The 23,843-nt window shown below is 40.6% G+C and overlaps 1 protein-coding gene across 5 annotated transcripts in view; it reads left to right on the top strand.

Annotated features, from left to right (window-relative positions):
• The first annotated feature begins 11,625 nt into the window (after positions 1 to 11,625).
• ST6GALNAC3 (ST6 N-acetylgalactosaminide alpha-2,6-sialyltransferase 3) overlaps positions 11,626 to 23,843 on the top strand; it is a 614,185-nt gene continuing 601,967 nt past the window's right edge. For all 5 annotated transcript variants that reach the window (XM_065910820.1, XM_065910807.1, XM_065910829.1 and 2 more), the window contains exon 1: positions 11,626 to 11,789. In XM_065910820.1, coding sequence (XP_065766892.1) covers positions 11,772 to 11,789 — 18 coding nt within the window. In that variant the 5' untranslated portion in view covers positions 11,626 to 11,771. The remainder of the gene's footprint in view (positions 11,790 to 23,843) is intronic.

Here is a 23,843-nt window from a genome sequence, read left to right as displayed (position 1 = left end):
GACAGCATGTTTTCACTTTCATTCAAGATGAACTCTTGGCTAAATCTCATTATTTTGCTATTCCTGAGTCCATAAAGAAGCCACTGAAGTGTCCCTGAAGGATAGTAGTGTGTTGATTGTTAGCATGGCTGAGTTGGTGCATGAGGCCTTTGGCACTGTGTACCCTGCGGAAATGCCATCTCAAATGCATCATTTTGCTGAGTGCCTCTACTCAATGCCAGCTCTGGTTTATCCTCCGAGTAGGCGTGCTTCCTAGAAATTACCCTTCAGCTGACCCCACAGCGCATCACACATTACACGGTTAGTGATGTCACTCCCATTCCCAGGCTGCAGACAAGAGACGTCTGAGAAGAGGGGGAAGCTTACCATTGAAGGGAAGTGGAAAATGTTTATTTTATGTCTCATCAGAGGCTCGCTGCCAGACACACATTTCAGGGTCCAGTATTCTGGACCTTCAGATGCACATGGACACTGGAGTGTGGAGAATACAAGTGGAATGCAAGACCAAAAAGACATGGGGAGGTCAGAGTGGTGTGTAATGACTTTAATTTGTTGCAAGGAAAATGTCAGTTTTCACATAAAGGAACACGTTGGAGAGATTAGAAGTATTGGAGCTAAGTACCCCTAAAGGATGGTGTAAAATTTCCTTTTCAAATATGACAGATTTTCTCATTTCCGAAATGGATTAAATTAGCACAGTCTTGCCTGAAAACAAAGGGTTAATTCAGATGCTGGCTTAAGACATTTGTGCATCAGTCAGGTCTGTGTGACCGCTTCATGTCATTCAAAAATACAGTGACTCAGCAAATAAAAGCGTCCTCCTATACTTACTTCCTTTAATTCCTTTCTGGGGTGAGCAATATTTGGGTTTGCCGAAAATAAGAAAGAAAGAGAAAAGAAATGTGGTTTGGTGGGGGACTCTATTTAGTAATATGAACACCTTGAATGTTTAACAGAGCATCCATTACTCATCAGTAATTCAATCACCATTCTCTGCATAGCTAAAGCTTTAATGACATTTTATGTAATCTCTGTTTACAAGAAAAATAGAAAGTGTGTGTTTGTGTGTGTGTGTGTGTAGCAGGAAAAACAGAAAGACAATAAAATAAAAGATATTTTTGAAGTCAGTGGGTAAATATTTCATTTTAAAGCATACAGTGATAGAATGTTGATAGAAATATTTGGGGTTGGAGGAGGAATAAATATTTTGAATATGTGTATACTCTAGAATTAGTTAATATCATTATATTTTTACAGACTTTGCTTCCTAAAAAGTTATTTGAAGTAGCTCACATTCATTCAACAAGCATCACTGAATGCCACATAGTTGTCTATATTTGTTGAAAATAGGTAAGGAGTGTCAAATCAGACAAAATTCATAATGCCATGTACAGTGAATGTAATTACTAATAGGAGACAATTCTCAATTTGGTCTTGTAAATTTACGTATATCTTGCCTTAGGGTTTCCCTGGTGGTTGTGATAAAGAACCAATGCAGGAGACGCAAGAGATGCGAGTTCAATCCTTGGGTTGAGAATATCTTCTGGAGAAGAAAATGGCAACCCACTCCAGTGTTTTAATCTGGAGAATTTCACAGACAGAGGAGCCTGGCTGGTTATAGTCCATGGGGTCACAAGAGTCAGACACGACTCAGTGACTAAGCAACAACAGCAGCATACCTTGCCTTTGTTCTGAATTATCTTTTCAAGAATGTTTGTACAGCTACCAGTCTCAGGAGACAAAGAATTTTCTTCAGGAGCAAAAGGTCAGCATGCTTATTGTCTATTATAAAGATCTGAGTTTCCTAAACTCAAGGTTCTTCTACTATTAATAAAGGTAGCCCACAGTGGGTGAAGGTATGTGGTTTTTAAGTTATGTTGTAAGATTTGGGGCTTGGGGATTGGGTGCAAATACTGATACTCTGCCTGGAGTAATTGTTGTGAGTGCTAAATAGTCCTCTTCCTGTAAATTACAGTCCTGTATCTCTGGTCCCAGGATCTTGGCCTTTAGTCAAGAGCCACAGCTATGTACAGATACTTCCTTAGTTTGCATGTAGGGTAAAACCTCAGGCCCTTCACAAATCTTATCAATTACATTAAGTATTTGCACTTTACTCAAACACTTGAGCCAAACTAGTACCTTCTCAAGGTGAAATATCTTCCTTGGTTTTTAATTTTCTTGTTAAATTTAAACTGAAAAACATTCTCAGGGGAAAAAGGGTAAAGGATGTTGCAAACGAAGAAAGAGGTAAAATGGGGTGATGGGAATATAAAAAATAGTGGAAAAAACAGGTCAAAGAAAAGAGCAGGGTGTAGGTATGAAACATTTTTGTAGGTTTAGACAAATGTAGTTTTTAAAAAAAATTTTAGGTTCATCCAATGGCTGTAACTAATAGACATACTTTTGTTGAAAATACAGAGAGGCTAGTTTATCAGGAGAGAGGTGGTTTAATAAATTTCACCTATTTTTAAATGTCAAATTTTAATTACAATTAAAAAATGGAGAAAATGGTAACTCATTTAAAATGTAAGCTGATAAGAGATAAAGGAAGTGATAGTTTTCTAGTGTTCTAATCATGCCATGCTTGTCCTGAATACTGCTGAATTCACCACTTGGAAGAGAAGACTAATCTTATTAGGACTATGTCATAATTTAGAATATGACTTCTTACTATTTCTTAATTACAAAAGTGTCAGTAAAAACTGCAAACTCAGTTATTTAAGTATTTGATACCTTTGAAAATCCAGATCTCTTCATCTATTAGACAAAATGAATTTCTTTATAAGATCTGATTCTTCTCATTTTAATAAAAATAAAGATAAAGTGAAATGAACTGGAAAGAATAATAGTATAAGTCAGAAAGTAATTTTTAATGAGAATAAATACTGGATAAACAGAATGCATTGTGACTGATTAAAAAATACTGTACATAGTGATTTTTTAAAAAGTATCATGATGGAAATAAGGCAGCTTTCATTTAGAGGAAAAGCTTCACTGATTTCTTAATCAACTGAGAACACCCACAGGGGTAATTATAGGCCACTCTTGTCATTAAACATGGACTGCAAAATTCGTCTAAATCAAGTAATCAGTCTGTTGATTAAAAAATAAAAAAGACTAAGATTATATATGTCTTAAAAAGAAATATAAAATGATCTGAGAATATCAAACATGGTGGAAGGATTACTAATACATGCAAAATTCTTTTCTCAAAATCTTTGAGTAGTGTCCAAAATGGTAGGACAGCCTGATTTTTCAGGCTTATAAATTTGGGGCTGTTAACACTTTCTAACTTGGCATTCTTCATTATCTTTTCCTAGTTGCTGTGTTTCCTTGTTTGCAGCACAGAGAAGTGAAAGATGCAAAGAAGAAAGAAATAAGTCAGGAAGCTTGTGATCTATTTGGGAAGTAAGGCCAAGAATAAAAGTCAAAATAGAGATTCAGATAATAGGACAAGTAAATGTTAGAAGAAATGCCATGAGATAGGATGTGATTAACCAACAAAGATTTTTGCAAATTAATTGCTAGAATTCAAATAGGAAAATCTTTGGTAAACTAGGGTGTCCAAAAAGTCACCAATTTGATTCAGTCGTGAAGGATGGTAAAAACTGGCTGCATGAAGAGTACAAAGATTAAGATGTGGTTGACAAACCAGTTTTGGGCTAAATCTGCCTGGAGACTACTTTATATAACCTGTAGAACCAAGAACAAATTACACATTTTTCAGTTCAGTTCAGTTGCTCAGTTGTGTCCAACTCTTTGCGACCCTATGGACTGCAGCATGCCAGCCTTCCCTGTCCATCACCGACTCCCAGAGCTTACTCAAACTCATGTCCATTGAGTCAGTGATACCCTCCAACCTTCTCATCCTCTGTCATCCACTTCTTCTGCCTTCAATCTTTCCCAGCATCAGGGTCTTTTCTATTGAGTCAGTTCTTCGCACTAGGTGGCCAAAGTACTGGAGTTTCAGCTTCAGCATCAGTCCTTCCAATGAATATTCAGGACTGATTTCCTTTAGTATAGACAAGTTGGGTCTCCTTGCAGTCCAAGGGACTCTCAAGTGTCTTCTCCAATACCACAGTTCAAAAGCATCAATTCTTCAGTGCTCAGCTTTCCTTATAGTCCTACTCTCACATCCATACGTGACTACTGGAAAAAACATAGCTTTGACTAGATGGATCTTTGTTGACAAAGTAATATCTCTGCTTTTTAACATGCTGTCTAGGTTAATCATAGCTTTCCCTCCAAGGAGCAAGCGTCTTTTAATTTCATGGCTGCGGTCACCATCTGCAGTGATTTTGGAGCCCCCAAAATGAAGTCTGCCACTGTTTCCACTGTTTCACCATCTATTTGCCATGAAGTGATGGGACCAGATGCCATGATCTCAGTTTTCTGAAAGTTGAGTTTTAAGCCAACTTTTCACTCTCCTCTTTCACTTTCATCAAGAGGCTCTTTAGTTCTTCTTCACTTTCTGCCATAAGGGTGGTATCATCTGCATATCTGAGGTTATTGATATTTCTCCTGGCAATCTTGATTCCAGCTTGTGCTTCATCCTACTCAGCATTTCACATGATGTACTCTGCATATAAGTTAAACAAGCAGCCTTGATGTACTCCTTTCCTGATTTGAAACCAGTCTGTTATTCCATGTCCAGTTTTAACTGTTGTTTTTTTAACCTGCATACATATTTCTCAGGAGGCACATCAGGTGGTCTGGTATTTCCATCTCTTGAGGAATTTTCCACAGTTTGTTGTGATCCACACAGTCAAAGGCTTTGGCGTAGTCAATAAAGCAGAAGTAGATGTTTCTCTGAAACTCTCTTGCTTTTTTGATGATCCAGTAGATGTTGGCAACTTGATCTCTGGTTCCTCTGCCTTTTCTAAATCCAGCTTGAACATCTGGAAGTTCTCAATTCATGTATTGTTGAAGCCTGGCTTGGAGAATTTTGAGCATTACTTTGCTAGTGTGTGAGATGAGTGCAATTGTGTGGCAGTTTGAACATTGACTTTCTTTGGGATTGAAATGAAAACTGACCTTTTCCAGTTCTGTGGCCACTGCTGAGTTTTCCAAATTTGCTGGCATATTGAGTGCAGCACTTTCACAGCACTATCTTTTAGGATTTGAAATAGCTTAACTGGAATTCTATCACCTCCACTAGCTTTGCTCATAGTGATGTTTCCTAAGGCCCACTTGACTTTCCATTCCAGGATGTCTGGCTCTAGGTGAGTGATCACACCATCATGATTATCTGGGTCATGAAGATCTTTTTTGTATAGTTCTGTATATTCTTGCCACCTTATGTTTGAAAAAATTAAAAGAAGAATATTCATAACACTGAAAATTTATATGAAATTTAAACTTCAGTGTCCACCAATAAGGTTTTATTGGCACACAGCCACTATCCATTTGTTTATGTCTATGGTTGCTTTTGTGGTGCAATGCAGACTGTACAATGTACATGTGTACCACAGGTACAGTGTGGTACAATGCCAGAACTGAGTAGTTGTGACAGAGAATAAATGGCTTAAAAAGTCTAAAATATTTACTATATAGATGATTACTAACAAAGCTTGCTGACTCCTGATGTAAGAGAAGAATGGGCAATGATAATGGAAAGGAATATTGGCATGCTTATAGTACACCCAGCTTGAGATGAAAAGGAACCCTTTTTGAATATAGGTTTTGAATATAGGAGGAAGCCAAACTGCCTCTGATTCCTAAACACATCACCTGTGCCTACAAATGTTTGTTAAATCAGAAAAAATGAACAAGAGTGTTTCAGATTCCTAACCCCACTGTTGTTTAGAAATGTTGCTCTTCAAAAGAATGAATGCCATTTCAGCAAAGGCCATCCATGTACCCTGACTCTCTGAGGTTGTCCATCCTAACCTCCCACAAGTGTGCTGTGAGCAACTCTCACTGATTTTGACATTGTTTGATGTGAAACAGTACCTTGTGTTTTGGGGCTTTTCTAAGAGCGTATTTAGATGACTCCTCCCTTTCTTTTCTGGATTGTATGACATTATTTGTCTTCTACTTTTCCTACATAGCTCAGATAGAGCTACAAAAAGTGAGAGTTTGCACTGACACAAAGAATTGACCAAAAAAGCAAACTCTCTCTAGAGGGTTTGTGAGAGCCAGGTCATTAGAGAAAAAGTGGTTCAGGCAAAGACACACTGCAGAAGGAAGCCAAATGTTAGACTACTCCTGTGGGTGTTTGTATCAGATCCACCATGGATTCATTTCAAATACCAAATTTCCTCTAATATTTTAAGGCAGCGTGTCACCAAGCCTTGCTAAGGGGTGAAATATAAGAAGAGTGTAGAGAAACACATGGGAAGAACCTCACCATAAAAAGAAAACAAACTCTGGGAAATGTGGTTAAGAAATATCAGACTCAATTAATAGTGGAGGCTTCAATAACCTTAGAGAAATCCAATACAAACCAAATTCAAATGACATGCCAGTGCTTCTAGCCAAGTTTGCTTTCAGTTGACTATGTTTTAAAAAAAATCTTAGGGGGAATTCTTTAAGGAAACCAAACCTAGTTAAAACCTACATTTTTCTAGGTAATAAAAATTATGTAAAATACTAATTTCACATTTTTCTCTTTTACTTAAAAACAGATATTTGTAAATGAGACAAAAATTTTTTTTGAGAAATGATGGGAATATCATTTCTCAGTAGATCATTCGGTAGAGTAGAGCTGAGATGAAGTTAAGGGAGAACATTGAGAATGAGAAAATATATAATATTTTAGAAATGCAGTTTAAAATAAAAATGCATAACTTGTTTTGGAGCTAATCCCAGATAAGTATGACTATAGTCAGGGATAATGATGAAATCTGGATTAGAACTGTGTAAAGCTTTGAAAAAGCAGTAAGTTCAAGTGTTGGGAATGTAAAATGGGTGAAATTTTGGAATGATCTTCTACCTTAAATGGAGAGAAATAAAGCTTAACTCACAGGCCAATATAGTCTCATAAATACTCACCTGGAAGAGACAACCACAGGATACTTGGATACAAATACAGATGCACACACACACATGGACATGGACAAATAGATGCGCTTTAGGGTATGAAAAAGTTCCTAGGTCAAAATTGTAACAGTGCAATGCATTCTAGAAAAAAAAAATTATTTCCTATCTTGGCTGCGAATGTAAAAAAATGACTTCCCCACAACATTGTATAATGGATCTTCTAGCCGCAGTCTCCTATAGAAGCATAATTTATGTAGTGGATGACAAGAAGAGTTTTATGATATCTGGAATTCATTTAAAAATTTTAGATGGGAAAAACCGAGATCCAATTAAAACCTTAATAAATGACTCTGTGTTGAATACAAATATATTAAATTAATATGTGTGCAAGATGAAATTGGAAAAGTTATGGGAGTCTGAGTTTTAATTCTATTTCTATCAGGAAACATTATAACTCAGAGAATTGCATGGTAATGGGACTGTTTACAATGAAGGCAAAACTGAATTTAAATAGGACATTTTAGCCTATGACTTGTCATAACTTATAAAATCTCAGCCTTAAGGCATATTAAAATTAAGGTGAAAGGCTGGTGAGAAAAAGGCAGATGGACCATTAGAACCCAGAAGAACCCACAGGAGGCTGATGTAACAATAGGGCCAGTTCCCAAGGATCTTACCATGGAGGAAAGCAAGGGCTGGCAGGCTACTATACAGCAGGCCCCACCCACATCATACAACGATGAGAGATACAGCAGTGAGTCTTTGATCAGACGAAATTCTCATGAACAGAGGGTGGTAATAGCTGGTTTTATGGGAAACCTGGATGGGATATGCAATGTCTTTGTTAAAGTAGGACCCAGGAACTAGGGGTTGATAGATACAAGTGAGTATACCTATCCTGTATACTTAGAAAGATAGAACGTATCTGCTTCCCACATACTTACATATTTGCTCTAGGTTTTGTATCCTAATCTGTATCCTGCACGTGGCACGCGTGCGTGCTAAGTTGCTTCAGTCATGTCCAACTCTTTACAACTCCATGGACCATTGCCCACTAGGCTCCTCTGCCCATGGGATTCTCCAGGCAAGAATACTAGAGTGGGTCGCCATGCCCTCCTCCAGGGAATTTTCCCAACCCAGGGATCAGACCCCTATCTCTTACATCTACCTGCATTGGTAGGCAGGTTCTTTACCATTAGCGCCACCTGGGTAGGTCCCAGTATGTATTCTAGAGAGGATATATTCTTACCCTTGGTTTTCTGACTATCAAATCTAAGACAATTAGATTAAATTTGAATGGTGTCAAACGATAGAGATTGGGCTCCTAATCTACCTGGGAGCCAAGTGTAGCAGTTATGAGGGCAGACACAGAAGTCCAACTATCTCGGTTCAAATCTCTGTTGCCTGCTTACCAGCTGAGAATGACAACATTCATATGGACGTCATGAGGATCAAATGGGATATTGTATATAATTGCAGGGTGTCTATGGTTGGTTATTATTATTTTTGGAAACAGGCTTTTGGCTTTAAGTCATGTAACTTGAGACTTGGAAAATTATGCTATATCTATGGACTAAACTAAGCTATTCCTATAGTTTGGCCAGTTTTAAAACAGACAACCAGTACCCACCTGCATATCTGGCTGTGCCTTCATTCCCTAATAGGATTAGAATATGCTTTTATTGCCATCCAACTGCTTTTTTTCTCACCCAACTTCTGTCCAGCTCAGAGTGACTGTTAATATTGTTTTGTAAAACTTTTGGTCCAGACTTACTTTAGAGTTGTTTGAGTTTGTTTTTAGGTTTTTATAAAATATGACAATTCCTGCCCCTATTTAGTTTTAATTTAGGAATGCTAACAAAAGAATAACATTTTGGGAAGTGTGGATATGGGTGGGTGGGAGTTTGAGAGATCCATACACAAGACTGAGGGAGCTAGTGAAACCCTCTTGGCGATGGACCCAAGCCATAGGATGCTAGTTGTTTGCCTGCTCCATATTTGTTTATTTTTCTGAGACACCCAAGAAGAATGGAAATCATCCTATTCTTACTCTCTTTAGTCAACTTTTTTTTTTTTTTTTTTGCTTTAGAAAAAGAGCTACCATTTTGAGAATGTTCATAGTGCCAGAGACTGAGGTGAGTGGATTTACAAGCATTACCTTATTTTTCACAAGGAATTACATATTATTAAATAAATGAAGGATTCAAGAGAGGTTAAGAAACTTGATCAAGGTCATCCAGCAAGGAAGGGCTCAAGGGGGTTGCTCGCTGGAGTCCACTGTGTTGTCTCCCAGAATGGCAAACTTTCTGGATGGAGAAAAGAGAGCTCTGTCTGCTCTTGCCCTTCCCACCTGCCACCCTGTCAGATTCAGTCTCTCCTTATAGCTTTGCTTCCACTTTTATAAAGACCTTGTTGAGTTAGTCACTCAGCCATGTCCAACTCTTTGTGACCCTTGGACTATAGCCATCGGACTCTTTTGTCTATAGGATTCTCCAGGCAAGAATACTGGAGTGAGTTGCCATTCCCTTCTCCAGGGGATCTTCCCAACCCAGGGATAGAACCTGGGTCTCCTGCATTACAGGCAGATTCTTTACCGTCTGAGCCATTAGGGAACCCTGGTTAAGGACCTTATCACATTGTATTATCATATACGTCTTATCTTTCCCACTTGACAAAACCTGAGATAATGTTAGAGACCACAGAAATCATTCTCTCATCTCTGATAGGTCCGGTAGTACTTCAATAAAAGTTTTCTCCTCCAGTTAAAGTTAGCTCAAAAAAATTTTTATTCTTCTAGTAGCATCACAATAAAAGTTTGTTGAATACATAAACAGATGAATTACTGAGTGTTCCTGACCCACTGCAGACCATGAGAGAAAGTGGTGGTTTAAAACATGCAGTCAGGATCAAAGAGTTCTTCCTTGAAAATACAGCAGATCTCTGAAACAGATGGAGGGGTTGGGGGAAGGAGTGGGAGAGTAGAGTCTCCCTCAGGGAGACTAAAAAGAGGAGTTTCCCTTGGGAGCAGGCCAGTTCCTCCACAGTCTCAGCTTCTGCAACCCTTTTCCGAGGTTCCTCCTGCTCTCCCAGAATTTTTCATGCTCTCATCAAGAAAACATCAAATGCCTTGAAAGCCGGGGTTTCTGCATTATGGTTTGTGAGCCAATCTCAGATGTCACAGTCACCACTGGCAGCCCACAGTGCTTTTCCTGACGCCTTGTAGGGAAGCTAGACTGGGCTTCCAGCAAGTGAAACTTATTTTGGGTAAATATCTTGGGCCTAGTTTTAATATTTCTCTGACAGACCAAGTGGTGGAGATCTGTGTATATACACAGGTTGGTGTCTCCCTTTTTCTGCCATGTGTGTGATGTTACTTTCCTTGTAGAAATAACTGTTTCTCTTAGTGAATTCTGGATGGGGAAGTGGGCTTTCCTTGTTGCTTTTCAGTCAACAAGGAAAGGGGGCTTGCTGAAGAGAGGTGGAGAGGGCCCAGAACATGTCTTCTCCCAGATCACCTGCTTCTTAGGTGGAGCTGCTATACCTCACTGTGTTTTAACATCAGAGTATTCAGGTTGGATGGTGAAAAATGGCCTCTCTGGATTTCCAATGCTAATAGAGGACAGTTTAGATCTAACCTTGTTACTGAAATTGCAACAAAATTGTCAAATTAGTTAATGTATATATATGAGAATATACTATATTTTCATATACACATATATTCTATTTACAGTGTATTTATGTATACACACATTTTTCATGGGTTTCCCAGGTGGTGCTGGTGGTAAAGAACCTGCCTGCCATTGCAGGAGATGTAAGAGACACAGTTTTAATCCCTGGGTTGGGAAGATTCCCTGGAGAACCGCAGGCAATTCATTCCAGTATTCTTGCCTAAACAGGTAAGGTTAAAGCAGGAAAGAGCAATGCATTATCAGTTCAGTTCAGTCGCTCAGTTGTGTCCGAGTCTTTGCGACCCCGTGGAATGCAGCCCGCCAGGCTCCTCTATCCATGAGATTCTCCAGGCAATGAAATATCATCGAACCCGGTCTCCCGCATTGCAGGCGGATTCTTTACCGCCTGAGCCACGAAGGAAGACCTTGTGTACTTGGAAACAAAATATATCCTACATAGGCTCCAGTTGGTTGCATCTTTCCCTGATTGACATTTGCGCTCTCTTTTAATGGCAAATTAATATTAGATAAGGCCATCACAGGGTTTTAAAGTAGAATGAAGGCTCTTTCCTTAACCAGCTTAGGGAGAATTTTGCTACTTTTGAAGAATCCTTTGATGTACCCAAAGCCTGGAGAGACATGATTCCAAACCCACTAAACTTCTTTAAAAGTGTGAAGTGTCTGCTATGAGTTCTCTGATCTGTTAGCGAAGACCGAATCGAGGAGAAGAAAAGGCCACTTTCTCTCCCCAGCGGGACCCATCTGAGCTCCCAGCCTGCTGCTGAGCGGCATTATATACGATGAACAGACAGAAGTTTACAGAAAAAAACAGAAATGAAAAAGTAGCAAGCAACGAGAGGCAGCCGCAGGCGCCAGGGCCGGCACGTGACCTGGGGGCGGGGCCTCGCAGGCCGCGAGCCAGTGGACGGGGCCGGGGGCGGGCCCACGACCCGAGGGGCGGGGCCTGTGCCCGCGCAGCCCTCACCGCGGTCCCCTTATTTGGATCTGCGGGAATGTGGGCTGGAGCGGTCCTGCAGCGGTACCAGCCTCCAGCCTGTCGCCGGGACTGCCCCTGACCCAGGCGCGCCCGCTGCTCGGTGGCAGGAGGGCCGGCGGAGCGCCATGGCCTGCATCCTGAAGGTAACGAATCGCATCTATGGCTCGGACGCGTGGTTGGCCAGCCTCTTGCTGCTCAGAGGCGCGGAGTCAACCGCGGTCCCACCGCATCCTCATCTCAGTTGTCTTTTCCTGTCGTTTTTTCTTTTTGTTCCTTTGGCAAATGCATATGGAGGGATTTAGAAACATGTAGCTGGCACGACTTCTCTTCCCACCATTCCTGCCTGCTCGCGCCTGCATTGAAGGAACTGCAGACTGTTGGCTCCAGGGGAGAGCAGTGCTGTGTGCCGAATAATGGGGATGGCAGGGAGGGGAGGGGTGTTCCAGCGAATCCCGCGGCCCCATGCCTGAGGCCTTTCTGAAGCCACGCACAGTAGAGCAAAGGCTGGCCACGGATTATTGGTGCTGAGGAGTAGAGCGCTTTTGAATGGGATGAGAGTGAGCAGAGGGAGTTCTACCTCACATTTGATCATATGAAGACAGAAACTTCTGAGTTTATAGGTAGTCCCTTAGGAATGAGTTTTCTGTGAGATCAGCTAACTCTGTGTGCCCAAAGTTCCACTTCGGAAAAGTTCACAAGAGGATGTATTTATTAGTAGAGAATTTCAAGCCTAACTTTGGCTAAAAAATTTAAACAGTCGAACCTTTCTTTTGCTCACAAACAGACAAAATGTTTTCACTCCCTCTCAGTGTCTGCTCAGGCGCCCCTTCTTTGTTGAGTTTTCTTTCTCCACGTGTGTTCTTAGCCTGGAGTGAACATCTTTCTAGGTTCACAGCCTTGTAGCATCAGGTGGGAGGACTTGGGGTGAGTGCCTCACCTGAGAACTTTTTATTCCACAGGGAATTTTGTTTATTTTTTTCAAATTTTTTCAATTTGTTTGTTTTTTCATTTTTCTGCACGATTGTTTCTACTGGTGCCTAACCTGACTCCTGACTGTATGAGTCAAAAACATTCACAGCATGAAAGTTTCCTGGGCCTTGACTGGAGAGTGTAAAGGCCTAGTCGTTCCAAGTTTGGGGAAGCTGTGTGTGACAGAGGAAAAACACCAGAAATCAATTTGTGTGTGTGTGTAAGTGTGTAAGAGCAATTGTTTTTCTGTGGAGTGATTTGAAGCCAATACTGCTATATTAGTTACCTGAATCCTCTTCCAACATGCCTTGGTGTTAATGATTCAAAAAAGAGGCTAACCTAGTAGAGTTTGTTTCCATTTCTTATAGTTAAGGAGATGAGGTATTTCCTGTGACTTCTCTGAACTTCCTTTGTTTGATTTCGGAACATTATCTGGGAACGTAATGGTAGCAAGATCAAATAATACACTTTTATTATTTACATTTGTACTACAATGTGAGATTTTTACCTTGGAGACTTCTAGCACAAGGACCGAAATATGAATATGAGTCATCTCTACTATTTAGTGGGTAATTAGCCTAAAGGGAAGTTGAATGTGACATTTATTGTTGGCTGTCTTTTTCCCTTTTGATTTCTCCCCTATCTCATCTTGCACATGTTCCAAACATTTTTAAGACATCTCAAGCTACAGATGAATCTGATTCAACTTTGCCTTTCCAGCCCCTCACACTGACCTCAGACATTTGGAACATATCTGATTATTCCTTATTTTTTCTCCACTGAAACCAAGCTGGGGTGCAGACAGGTAAACTGCAAAGAGCAAAGGCTTTGGACTCAGGAAGACCTTGGTCTGGACTCAGGCTCTGCCAGATGCCACCTGTGTGACCTTGGACAAGTCACTTAAAACTTCGCTTAGTCTCAGTTTCCGCAATATAAAATTAAAGTAACAGTACCACAAGGTTGTAATATTCCACAGGGTTGCTGTGGGGATGAAATAATATATGAAAAATATTTCATGGAACAGGCATTCAATATGTTCTAGTTTCCCTCATAAATAATAATAACTGCAATTTAATTAACCTTTAATATATCCTCAGCTCTTTTCATATAACTGTTAATCTTATGTCAAGCCCTACAAGGGGAGTATCATTGTTTAAAACCTCATTTTACAGATGAGGAAGCTGAGGCTCCTGAATTTCAGAGATTTATCCAAGGGAACAGGGTTTAAGGGCAGGGTGAGCCTGGTCTTAGGTTCAGATCTTCCAGCCTTCTTTATATTTTAACTGTGTTCTCTCTACTTTCCCATGTGATGACTTTCTAAGTTGCCCTAAAACTATTCGAGGTCCTTACCACCTTTGAGAAACAAAGTACCTTTTGCAACGATGGTCTTGATGGCCTGTGGTGGGCCTTTTCTCCTTGTCTTTGAAGGACCATGTGTGGTGCAGTGGACAGTCCATACACCTGGATTCCATGCAAGCTTGATCTCCTGCATATATTAGACAGTCACTGCAACTTGGAACCTCAATTTGCCCAGTTGTAGAATGCCTGACAGAGTTTTGTGAGGATAAGATGGTATACTGTTTTTGTTGCTTTTGATGAAATATTTTCTGCCATATCCTGGCCCTGGGCTTGCTGTTGGTATCGCAAGATGTATAAGCTATTGGCTCCATTCTCAACTGGCTTCCAGTACAGTAAGGGGGATAGAAAAGTAAATGAATGTTTATGTTACAATGTGAAGTGTGATAGGTCTGTGGAAGGCATGAAGGAAGCATGGGGAGAGAAAGCAATGAACTCTCTAACTGGACAATCAGGATGGACTTCTCACTAGTATATGAATGGAACTGTAATTTGAAGATTTAATATGATGCAGGGTGATGAAACTTGTGTTTTAGAAGGATAACTTTTGAGGCAGGGTCAACTTCCTTGGCAAAATATAGTTTTCTCAACAGAGTTTAGAGGTAGATCTTATTTTCCATTTTTATATATGAGAAAACTGAGATACAAAGAGGTTGATTAACCTATTGCCTAATAGGCAATACAAAGAGGTTGATTAACACTATTGCCTAAATAGTGACCCTAAATAGGAATCCTTGACTAGCTAAGAGGAGGAGCCTATACTGTCGCAGCAAATGATGGTCTTTGGGGGCCATACAGATTATTCCTTCAAGCTGTTATGCTTAGTAAGGGCCCATTCTGCCCATGTGTAAAGCTGGTTCTCATAATGGAATAATGATTACCTTAGTAATCATTTAATTGTGCAATATAGTAAGGAATATAGTAAGTAACTCCACACTGCATGGACTTTGAAGAAATATGTGGGTTTTGTTTATGGCTCCACCACTTACTATTTGTGCAACCACTAATAAGTTTCTTGATTTCATTGCCTCAGTTTCTGAATGGAGATGATCATGCATTCCTCAATGGGTTATTCTACACGTTAAATGGGAATATCTTCACATTAGTTAGAATAGGCTAGTTTACTGCAGTAAAAAAGTCTTAAACAAAACAAAACAAAACAAAACAAAAAAACAGTCTCAAGTCTTTGTAGGTTCATTTCTTGCCGTGCTCCTGGTTAGGCAGCTCTCCTGGGGAGTTAGGCCATTGTGAACAAGCAAATCAAGGGCCACTCTCTTTCCATAGGGTGTTTTAAAAGTCTTTGAAATTTGGTAGACAAGAAAGATATTTACTTAGTATTTATTTGGTTATTAGTGAAATAAAACTTTTAAATTTATAAAAGTCATTTGATTTTCTTCTTTTATAAATTACAGATTCGTATTGCTATAATGAAAACCTATTCATATTTTCTTTAATGATTTCTATCTTTGGCCAGCAGTTACGTCTTGAGAACAGTATCATGTATACCTTTGAGGTTTAACATATATTTAGTGAGTTGTGTTAAGGGTCTTTTTTGGGATTCTGTGCTGAAATGTTCACTGAGTGGACATGTAGACACAGGACACTTCTTTCTGCCTTGGAAAAGATTATGATTTTGCCAGGTTGCTGAGACTTAGGAACTTGAAGCAGTTAGACAATAGCACAATAGGTGCATGACTAAGCTACTGCTATCTTCTCTACCTGTCACCTGTCCTTGTATGACATTGATCTTTTTTTGGAGGGCCCTGCTGTGAGGCATGTAGGATCTTAATTCCCTGACCAGGGGTCGAACCCATACCCCCTGCAGTGGAATGGAAGCTCAGAGTCTTAGTCACTGTACCACCAGGGAAGTCCCTACCTTGATCTTGATTGATGGGATATTTGATGAGTGTTGATATCCAGTTATGTATGGGCTTGGTGTCTTCTCATTTACTCTTCCCCCTCTGCTCCAGACCTAATCCTTCACCGTGCTGCATCAATTCTGTCTCAGGGAAATCTCTCAACTCTGCACATTATTCTCCATCCCTGTCACCTCTGTCTTGTCCAGAACCTCATATTTGGTCTGTGTTTTGAAATAGCCTCCTTTCCTTCGGGCTCCTCATAAACTCGCCCATCTTCCACATCACTCTCAGATTACTGCGCTGAAGCACAGTGCTCATCAAGCCATTTGTAGGCTTAAATGCTTGTCTTGGCTCCCCAGCCCCTGTAGGATAAGCCCAGCTATTTAGCTTGGCATTCAGAATCCTCCCGAATCTGGCCCCCCTGCCTGCATATCTGGCCTCACTACCTACTACTCCCTTGCCCACGATCTAGATACTTATCTAGATGAATTCCAGATCTTCAGATATACCTCCTTTCATGGCTCTGTGCCTTTGTAGTATAGTATAGGGGTTGAAAGCCTGGTCTCTGATGTCAGACCAACCTATTCCAGCAGTGAAATCTCTAAGCCTCAGCTTCCTCATCTGTGAAATGGGAGCAGAAAGAGTGCTTACTTCTTAAGGTTAAGAGAAATAAGTGAGCTAACTTCTGTAGAATAGAACCTGACACATACCAAGTCCCTGATAAGTGTTTGCTATTAGTTGTTATCATACATGCTGTTTTCTCTGCAGGAAACTCTCTGCTATCACTTTTCCTCCTCTGACAGAGTTCAACTTATCTTTCAACTCCTGTTTTGGTGTCACATCTACAGTGAAGCCCTCCTCTGCCTCAGCAGACTTCCTTTGTGGCCCCATGGCTTGGTTTTTGTCTCTGTAGCGGACAAGTATTACCCTGCAGTGTGAATTAGCTGTTTATATGCTCAACTCTTTTACCATGAATTCATAAAGCCCAGGGACTTTAGTAGGTTGATCAGCTAGTGTTTCCTAAGCATATTGAGGGTTTCCCTGATTGCTCAGTTGGTAAAGAATCTATCTGCAATGCAGGAAGCCCTGGTTCGATCCCTGGGTCAGAAAGATCCGCTGGAGAAGGGATAGGTACCCACCCCAGTATTCTTAGGCTACCCTTGTGGCTCAGCTGGTAAAGAATCTACCTGCAATATGGGAGACCTGGGTTCGATCCCTGGGTTGGGAAGATCCCCTGGAGAAGGGAAAGGCTATGTACTCCAGTATTCTGGCCTGAAGAGTTCCATGGACTGTGTGGTAAATGAATACTGTTCTTGCTGTAAGTAAGACTATAGACTCAGTGAATAGAAAGGAATACCTAGGGTATAGGAATATATGAGTGGTGGTGTTGGTAGTCATGTAATTGAATATTGGGGGCAAGAAAGGTCTTGTCTTATTCAACTTGATATCCATAACAACCAGTCTGATTCTTAGTAAAGAGATTCCTAAATGTTGAATGGGCTTCCCAAGTGCTCAGTAGTAAATAATCCACCTGCCAATGCAGGAGACACAGATTCTGTCCCTGGGTTGGGAAGATCTCCTGCAGAAGGAAATGACAACCCACTCTGGTATTTTTGCCTGGGAAGTTCCGTGGACAGAAGAGTCTGGTGGGCTACAGTCCATGGGGTCGTAAAAGAGTTGGACTCGACTTAGTGACAAAACAACAATAACAATATATTCACTGTGTAAATGACATAATTTTTTTTGAGATGCTAATTATAGACAACAGTCTAACTTGGCCTCTTCTAGGAATAGCTGAATTCTTTCTAGATATAGCGTGGATTTTTCACTCTAACATAAGCAAGTAGGTTGTAGTTTATCAACTAGTTTTCTTCTTAAGTTGCTTCTCAGTTTTGTTTCTTTTAGATCTGTAATTGCTTCTCATATAAAATCTGGAGCCAATTTGAAATCTTCAGGGAGGGAGAACAGAGACCTGGACTTGAAAGGAGAAAGAAGGAAAGTATAGGAGTGACTTATCTCAGGTTATGATCATTTTGGTTCTCTGGGTTAAAAGAAACAATAAAAGCAAAAAACAAAAAACAAACCCTAACATTCACAACCATAATTTTGTGTTTCTCAAATTATGAGATATCAAAGGAAAATAATATGGGTTCACTGAGGCTCGACAGCCACAGAAACGTCACAGGTACACAGGTTGTAACCCTGAATTTCTAAGGTAACCCCAGCATATGGAATAGATAAGGCACTTTGTTTAATAAATCTGCTTTATGACATTTCTTTCTGCTGCCCAAGGGATGCTAAAGTCTCAGTAGCTGCCCGGCCTCATTTTTAGGCTTATGGTGTCTGAGCAGGTGCTTTTGCAACTTCCATCAGCTTACTTTGGGGAATGAGTTGCTTATGTAAAAGCTTTGCTCTTTGGATGAATTGAGAACAACAGCAGCAATAACAGGTGTTCTTTATTGAACACCTAGAGTGTTCAGCCTGGGTCCTGGGCTGCCTGCTTTTCATATATCATCTCATGTAAACTTTTACTGGACTTTCCAGGTGGCTCAGTAGTAGAGAATCCTCCTGCCATTGCGGGAGACACAGGAAATGTGGTCTGATACCTGGGATACTGAGGCTCAGAGAAGCTAACTAACTTGCTCCAGGTCCTATGGTTAGTAAGTGGTGAAGGTCGGGTTGAACCTGGCTCTGGTTGGTGACATAATGTGTATTTTACCTTCAGGGCCTATTCGGTGAATGTTCACAGGGGCTTTAAGTTTATTTCCATCCTCTGAATCTACACAGCTTCCTAACATACTCCTGATGGGGCTCATTTTTAGCTGTGTTATTTTAGTAATCCCTTCCTCAGAGTTTCCTTTGTGACAGAGGAACTAGAGGATATAGGGGGGCCACAGAGAGTGTGGAAATAAGGTTCTAACTCTGCCTCTATCATTAATAGCCTTTTGACCCTGAGCAAGTCGCATGACCAAACACCCCCACTTTCCTGAGAAACTTCTATGTCCCTTTGAAGGTGAGAGTGAAGCAGAGGAATATTAGAGTTGGATTTACTGTTAGGCCAAGCTTCAGGACCCTCCCCCCGCCCCCACTCCCCACCCCAAGGCTCTGAAGAGGTTCTGACATTTTTATATTTATAATATTATATTCATTTTCTTAAAGAGGACCACAGATTATATAAGCTTCAGGGTTCCCAACCAAGATCCCCCTTGGGGTGGTGTTGGAATCCAAATGAGATAAAGCTCATGAATGTACTTTGAAAAGTAGAATGTGCTGTACACATAGGCAAAATGATTATTAGTATTATTAATAATTAGATAACAGCTTGAATCAAGGAAACCTATCTTGGGGACTAGTAAGGGAAAGGGGAGTTTAGATTTGAGGAAAGCAGAGGGAACCCATTAAGCTTTCTGGCAGAGGTCTGAGGAAAGTTATGGTATCTCCTCCCCAGGAGAAAAATTTTTATCAGTTTGTGAGAATTTAACACATACTTATCCCCAGGGTTGGAGATGGGATGAGTCCTCTGTTTTCTGGATTCAGCAAAAAGTGGAGGAAGGCATTTTTCTAATTGAACAGAGTAGATTTAAACAAGTGTTTTCAGGATCCCATTACAGAAAGCTGCAGTTAGCTCCTGGTTATTAAAAGGCTCATTATTCAGTTTGGGGATTAGCCAGACCCTGTTGGTCCCTGGCCACTCTGATCTACACCTTTTATGCGTTTCAATGCCAATTAGCACTCCCTCCAGAGCCTGGAAAGTCAGAGGAGCTAAGCCTCAAATTGGTTCATTCCTTTTCCTGTTAGCAACTTTGTCAAGGTTTGTCAGCAAGAAGGTAAAGAAAAGGACTCAGATGCGGTGAGGAGATTATCCGTGATTTCACTATTGTTTTCTTTCTCCCTCAGCTGGAGAATTATAAGTACGCTCTGGTTCTGATTTTAACTTGATTTAAAGTCACTAAATCAGAGATCTTGGTCTAGGGCATCCAGAGCCTCAGGGTAGGTAACATTGTCAGAGAGCCTTTTGTCCACACCCCATATCTCCAGACCTCTGTCTCATTTCCTGTGAGATGTGGAGGGGTAGGGGCGCACAACTTCTGGTATTTGGGAGACTGGGAACAGTTAACTCCTAGAGAGATTGCTCAGGGGCCAGGAAAAGAGATTCCTTGTCCTAAGTCATTCTAGTGTTTGTGTAAAAAATATGTGTCTCTACATACACATAGTAAATATAAATAGAAATGGGCACCCCCATTTATTCAATCATGTCTTAATGTATCTTGAGGTTTGAAAACCCTTGTATGTAAGATCCTTTTCTGGAAGGGACTTCTGTCTGACATCCAAATCTGTTTCCTAGGGAATTTATTAGCTGTGTATTTACCAGACACAAAATAAAAGGTTCGGTCAGTTCTGAAAACTCTTTTTGCATCTTGCTCTGAAAGATCACAATCACAAAGGAAACTGGAAGTAAAATGTATATGTCCTGCATTGGGAATGGGTTGTAATGTGGGCTTCAACTGTGCATGAGGAGCTCATCTTAGATTTTAAGGATTGGAACGAGCAAACCACTGTCCTTAAACAATTCCCCTCCTTTGGACAAGAGGAGTACACAGCTGCAGAGGGCAGGGCTGTGATTCCTGGTATAGTTGTTTGGTGTTCTTGGCCCCAACAGTGTGCCTGACTTTGACGAAAGAGATAAGAAAGTCTCTCTCTGTGAAAGGTTTGCCTGATCAATCAAGGAAAAGGGTAACCAAGAAAGAAGAGCTGTTCTCTAGGGTGTGGACAGGAAAAAGACCATGCTACACAGACTCCAAGTCTGATTCCAGTTTTGTGATGAGTTTGAGTAATGGCAATAATACCTTTATTTAATATTCTGCAGCAGTACTGTCCAGTAGAAATATAATGCAGGCCACTTAGGTAATTTTTTATTTGTAAGAGCCACATTAAAAAGAAAGCAAAAAGAAGTAGGCAGAATTTATTTAATAATATATTTTATCTAACCCCAAATATTCAAAGCATGTTAATGTTAATTTGGAGTCAATATCAACTTATAAATAAGCTATTTATACTTGTTTCATAAGTCTTCATGTCTGTGTATATTTTGCCATTGCAGAATGTTTTAATTTGGATGATAAAGTTTCATCACAAATATTTGATCTCTATTTAGATTTTATAAAATGTTCAGTTGAAAAAGTAGATTCACATGTCTAAGTTGCTCCAAAGATGCATTTAAGCCTTTGATGAGCCCTTAAAATTTCATCTGAAATGGAGCCCTAAGCTTTTTCATATCCTGAGGCCGATTGGCCCCCCAGATGTTGAGCAGCTGTGAATTCTCCCAGGAGAGGGATGCTTTGGTCTCAGTGAGGTAGGGTGAACTCCTGAAGGCTTTGAGGTCAGAGACAAACTTTATGCACTTTTATTTGAATAGTTCCTTTGCTCCAGGAGGGCGGTACACATATGGCAGCAATTTAGACATACAGAATAAACCACATGTCTTCTTTTAAGTCAGGAGAGGAAGGTGATTGGAGTTCCTTTGTACAGTTTGCTTAGTTTTTGACTGTTTATTTGTGTCTATAAATTCAGCAATATGCTAATAGGTGTATGTCTGGGGGTACTTAGAGTAAATCACTTTGTAAACCTGCAGCGCTGTTTTACTTGCCTGCTCTGAGTTGCATTCCTGCCCGGTTCTGCTAGACTTCCTGCATCATAGAGTGTTAGCATTTTCTCATGCGGAGAATGTTTCATTGTCATAACGACAGCAGGTGCCATTTGTTGAGTACCTTCTCTCTGGCAGACAGCCCGCCAGATATTTTACAGATATTTATTATCCCTCAGCAAGATTACAGGATGGGTATTATTACTTTCATCTGACAGATGAGGAAACTCTAGTTCATATCGTGTAACAACTTTGTTAATGCAAGAACACTAGACCAAGGTCTGCAAACTAATAGCCCTTGGGTCAGATCCAGCCTGGTGCCTGTTTATATGTAGTGTGCAAGTTCAGAATGGGTTTTGTGTTCTAAAATGGTTGAAAACAATCAAAAGAAGAAGATTTAATGATGTGAAAATGTTAAGAAATTCCAATATCGATGTCCCTGAATAAAGCTTTACTGGAATATAGCCATGTTTGTTCATGTCTTTTGTGCTGTAGTGGCAGACTTGAGAAGCTGACATGTAGAGTCTGTGGCTTGCAAAGCCTTAAATATTCACTATCTTTCTCTTTACAGATAAAGTGTGCAAGCCTATGCTGAGCTGTTGAGTTCTTACTCTAAGAGCCAGGGTCAGGGGCAGTCAGGGTACTCACACCTGGGCCTCACATCATGAATATCAGGGATATTTAGTGAATATGAAGCCAAGAACTCCATGTGAAAGAGGAAACTGAAGCCCAGAGAGGATAAGTAACTCCCCAAAGTAATATAGTGGGACTGGGATTCAGACTCCAAAGCTGGATCCCTAAGTCCATTGCTTCTCACAAATAAACTGACCACACTGCTGCTCAACTTGAACTACAGGACCTCCTGAAGGGCTTTTTACACCAGAGATTTGTAAGCCCCACTCCCAGAGTTTATGATTCCATAGTTCTGGACTGGCATCTAAGAATCTACATTTCTAACAAGCCTCCAGGTGATGCTGCTTGATGCCAGCGGTGCTTCAGTTAGCCCTATCATACTACATCCTGCTCAATAAATTACTGTTGAGTTATGAATGGCTTCAAAGCTGTGTGTGTGTTAGTCATTTAGTCGTGTCTGACTCTGTGACCCTATGGACTGTAGCTCACCAGGATCCTCTGTCCATGGAATTCTCCAGGCAAGAATACTGTAGTGGGTTGCCATTCCCTTTTTCAGGGGATCTTCCTGTCCCAAGGATTGAACCTGGGTCTTCTGTGTTGGCAGGCAGATTCTTTACCATCTGAGCCACCAGGGAAGCCCTCAACTACAAGTTTAAGTCAAGTGCATTCTAATGGCCTTTGCAGGCATTGTGATCGTTTGATTTCTGCCTACATTGTTCTCATTAAACCCTAAGCTTTCTGATGCTGTGGGACTCAGGCCACCATGAATGTTGAAATGCTTGTGCCTCTGTGTCTGGTAGCAAGGGACTGGGTCTGAAATGAATCTGTCACTGGTGCCATGCCTCTTGCATTTCTAGAAACTCTATTTCTTTCAAATCAGTTTCAAAATCAGTTTATGATGATTTATAAACCAGGAATTTGGTTCCTGCTGATTATATGTCAAGCACTTTCTCACATTGTGACCCAAGCTTCTCTGCGGCTAACAAGAAGACCTGGGGGTGTAGGAAACAGCTTCTATAGTCAGATTGTCCTGACTTTGGTAGTGGAAGTTAATGGGTTAGTGCTAGAGTTCACTTTCTTAATTATTGACTTAGTCTCATATTTAAAAAGTCATTATTTTAGAATTAGGAATGGGAAAAATGAAGCCTGGTGAAAGATGATAGCTTTTGTTTTTTCCATGTTGATGATTCATAGCCTTGTTTGGGACTTTAATAAGTAACAAAAAGCATTGGAAACTGCTGATTTAATCTCTTATAGGCTTATATTGGCATAAAAAATAAAATAAATCTCTAAATGTTTGCCTTCTCCTGGATCTCCATTTATGTGCCTTTATTGTGGAGCCCATTTTTCTGATTTTTCCACTTTCATCTTTGGCCTCCTAACCTGTCCCTAGTACAGGTGTTAAAGAGATCATTATCAAGTACAGCTGGTATCCAGGTATCCGCCTGTCTCCTGGGGATTGGTTCCAATGCCCATGGTGATACCAAAATCTGAGGATGCTCAAGTCCCTTATATAAAGTAGCGTCGTGTTTGAATGTGACCTATGCACATCCATCCACATGTTTTAAGTCATCTTTCATTGTGTGTTAGTCACTCACTCCTGTCTGTCTCTTTGGGACTGAAGCCTGCCAGGCTCCTCTGTCCGTGGAATTCTCCAGGCAAGCGTACTGGGGTGGGTAGCTGTTCCCTTCCCCAGGGGATCTTCCCAACCCAGGGACTGAACCCAGGTCTCCTGC

Source organism: Muntiacus reevesi, chromosome 1 (assembly GCF_963930625.1).
Source record: "Muntiacus reevesi chromosome 1, mMunRee1.1, whole genome shotgun sequence".
Lineage (NCBI taxonomy): Eukaryota > Metazoa > Chordata > Mammalia > Artiodactyla > Cervidae > Muntiacus > Muntiacus reevesi.
The sequence above is the reverse complement of the archived record's forward strand: the minus strand, read 5'-3'. Positions and strand labels throughout refer to the sequence as shown.